Source organism: Triticum dicoccoides, chromosome 7A, assembly GCF_002162155.2.
Source record: "Triticum dicoccoides isolate Atlit2015 ecotype Zavitan chromosome 7A, WEW_v2.0, whole genome shotgun sequence".
Taxonomy (NCBI): Eukaryota; Viridiplantae; Streptophyta; class Magnoliopsida; order Poales; family Poaceae; genus Triticum; species Triticum dicoccoides.
In genome coordinates this window covers 348,663,605-348,667,278 of record NC_041392.1, presented here as the reverse complement: position 1 = coordinate 348,667,278, position 3,674 = coordinate 348,663,605, and the positions used below count along the sequence as shown (strand labels likewise).

The window sequence follows — 3,674 nt, the reverse complement described above, 5'->3', positions numbered from 1 at the left end:
ACTCACCCCCCACGCCCTCGACCAGCTCCTTAGTCTGACACCGCCAGGCCAGCTACCAGGTCCAGGGGAGGCGCGCGTCTCTTCTCTTCGTCGGCCCGCTTCTTCGACGATGCCCACAAGTTGTTCAACGGTTTGCCCCCAAGGTACAAATGGACTCCACCAACGAGTTATTTTTCCATAATTTCCTCTGCGACTCCATGATTCCTCATCCGACGGTAAGAAGATGGTGGTTGTTGTGTTGGTCGTCCATGACCACCTTAGTAGGCAGCGGCCGTTGTTCCGGGGCACACTCCGGCATTGAATCACAACCGAGAGAACGGCAATTTCCTTCATTGGAAGGACTACTTTGAGACACCCAACCCACTCTTCAAACATCACCAATTCCAGCGTCGTTTCCGTATGGCTATGCATGTTTTCAACCGTATCCGGGAGGGGGTGCTAAGTATTTCGAGTGCAAGGAGGATGCCCTTGGAAAGATTGGCTTCTCCTCTTATCAGAAATGCACTGCAGTTATCCGAATGCTTGCATACGAAGTTCCCGGTGATCTCATTGATGAGTACGTCCGTATGAGCGAGTCTACGTGCGTAGACTCCAAGTACAAGTTCTACAAGGCCGTGATTGCATTGTTTGGCCCTGAGTACTTGAGAGAGCCAAATGTTGAAGATACAACTCGCTTGTTGATGATGAATGCCAGCAGGGGCTTCCCGGGGATGCTTGGTAGCATAGACTGTATGCACTGGGAGTGAAAGAACTGCCCTTTTGCTTGGCAAGGGCAGTATAGGGGCCATGTCAAGGCTTGCACTGCCATACTTGAGGTCGTGGCCTCATAAGATCTCTGGATTTGGCACCCTTTCTTTGGCATGGTCGGATCTCACAATGATATCAACGTGCTTCAACGCTCATCGGTGTTTGCAAGGCTTGCCGAAGGCAGCTGACAACAACAATCCTCAGTGGACTATTATTGTGAAGACAATCTCTAAATCCTGTAGGGGAGAAGGAGAGATTTGCACAAGAGCAAGAGGGTGCTAGGAAGGATGTGGAGCGTGCCTTTGGTGTTCTGCAATCTTGATGGGCATCGTTCAGTATCCTCCTAGAACTTGAAGCATCAAGAAGTTGTGGGAGGTGATGACTGCTTGTGTGATCATGCACAATATGATCGGAGAGGATGAGCACCCGAAACGTATCTACGGCCAAGTGTTTCAGTTTCAGGGTGACAATGTTGTGTCTGAGCATGAAGGAGCGGCAGCATTTGCACAGTTCACCCAATTTTATTTATCAATTGCGTGATTGGAAAACTCACATTCAGCTACAAGATGATTTGGTTGAGCATATGTGGGCTCACATTGACAACTAATAGATGTATCTTTTTCTAAATGTATTTAAGACAATTTAATTTTTATTTGGCTTGTAAACTATGATCTACTCCCTCCGTCCAAAAAAACTTGTCCCAAGCCTCAAATGAGTATATATCTAGCACTAACTTATGCTAGACACATCCATTTGAGGAACAAGCTTTCTCGGACGGAGGGAGTGTTTATTTGGTTTGTGAACTATGATATATTTGTTTGCTTGTGAAATTATGTGAAATGTGTGTACTTTGTTTTGTTTGAAAAACGATGGCAAGCCGGCCGCGCGAGCGAAGATGAGTTTGCGCATTGGACACACTGCTGACCTAAATGAAAACAGGACAGGCGACACACTGCTGACCCAAATGAAAACAGGACAGGCGACCCAAATGGACAAAAGGCGAAGAAAGCACGCATCCGTTTGGGTCGCCCGGTTGAGGTTGCTCTAACAAGGTTATACTAAGAAGTTGCTCTAACAAGGTATACTAAGAAGCGATCCGTATATAGAGAATGCAACACTCAAAAGAACATAAAAGTAGTTCCAAAACAACTTACTGTTAAATATAGAGAATGATAAAAGCAAACAAATATAACTTCTCTTCTATTTAGATGAATTATCCAAGCACCACTTAGAAACTGGTCTAACCCCTAGGTAAAATTGTGAAACTGAGCTACAGCATAAGATGATGGAAGGTGAAAGAAGAATATGACAAGTCATGTCAAAGAAATATTCTGGAAATTCTAGCAGCACACTTTTTCGCTCTAGTATACAAATTGAAACAAATCTTGATCTTCCAACAGAAATGGCAGAATGCGAGAGATAATCTGAGCATTGAGTTTGATATCAATATTTAAAAGACAATTTTGCATAACCATTTGTACGTAGATGCAAGATATGAACGTGAACCGAAACATGAACATGCATTACACTATCAATCCATGCTAAGACATTAGACACCCAAATAGAACTTTACATTTAGTTAAACCCACATCATAGACCAGGTGTTGTTAAAGCAGATTGCAACACATCTTCAAGGTATTTCTCTGCAGCTGCATACTGCCTCTTTTTGTCCTCTATAGCTAACGCAGCGAGAGCTTTATCCTGATTACAGTTGCCACAGATGACAAAGAATAAGCAAAGAATTGCATCGAAAGTAAAAAAGTAAGAACAAAAAGACGAGGCAAAAGACATACTGGAGGCAAATCCTGGTAGCTACGCAATGTGTCGGCAATGGGTTTAGTTTTCCTCTCAAGATCCTTCTTATGCTCCGCCATTTCCATCAACACACAATGATTAATTTCTGGCGTGTATCCAACTCTGTTGAGCATTGCCTGATAGAGAAAAGAAGACCGTGAATGAATACACGCCACTAGAACCAGAAAGAAAAAACACAAGGGAACTAACAAATTCAATTGCTAAGATGACTACAATTATTATGATATATATCATGGATATATAATAAGGTATACTACTTTGCATGAGTTTCCACTTTTGGCAACATAATAAGGTATACTGTTCCAGAAGAATGGGAGTAGGGAAAGAATTAGGGTTTTGGTAGTAGGGTTGAGTTGGGCCAAAAAGCATATATGTGTTGTTCTGGAGTTTGGCTATATTGACAAAAAATAAACTGAAACTTCCGCACGTGCAGATACGGAAACGGAATACTGTTGAAGAAGAATGGGATGCAGAGAAGGGTCATGGGAGTAGGGAAAGGATTAGGGTTTTGGTAGTAAGGTTGAGTTGGGCCAAAAGTGTAAATGTGTTGGTCTGGAGTTGGCTATATAGACAAAAAAATAAACGGAAACTTCCGCACGCTCTGTTTGCACATTTTTCCTGAAATAGATGACAGTTTCCGGTGCATTTTCATCCCTACTAAAATAGTATCAAAGATATGTTCATGGTACAATAAGAAACACAAGACCATGATTGCTGGCCTTTCAATTCATGACGATATTACTTAATTCATCACTAGGTAATCATTACAGTACTGGAAACTGATGATGCAGGAGCATATCGATTATCAAGAAAAATGTGATTAAACCGAGTTCTACCAATTAGTTGGATGAAAATATTATAAAAGCTGGATGACTTAGTTCATCAGCATTCAACATTTTTACTGTTTTGCTATGAATGCACATTATATAGATATCTCCCTCTCTAGAGAACAGACAGACATGTAGTATAAGCAAAATTTGGTCCCATCACACAATTCTCACGTGAAAATATTAAGCTATAGCATATATATTCAAGACGCATGTCAATTCATGTCAGGGATTGAGTAGTTATCATTAGCAGCACCATAGTCCACCTCTATGAAGGCTTAAATC

The 3,674-nt window shown here is 41.9% G+C and overlaps 1 protein-coding gene across 1 annotated transcript in view; it reads right to left on the bottom strand.

The window, feature by feature from the left end:
- Window positions 1–2,138: 2,138 nt before the first annotated feature.
- Window positions 2,139–3,674, bottom strand: part of LOC119330312 (AUGMIN subunit 1-like) — a 5,620-nt gene continuing 4,084 nt past the window's right edge. The window contains exons 4-5 of the mRNA XM_037603417.1: window positions 2,541–2,678; window positions 2,139–2,448 (exon numbers count right to left, since the gene is read on the bottom strand). Coding sequence (XP_037459314.1) covers window positions 2,338–2,448; window positions 2,541–2,678 — 249 coding nt within the window. The 3' untranslated portion in view covers window positions 2,139–2,337. The remainder of the gene's footprint in view (window positions 2,449–2,540; window positions 2,679–3,674) is intronic.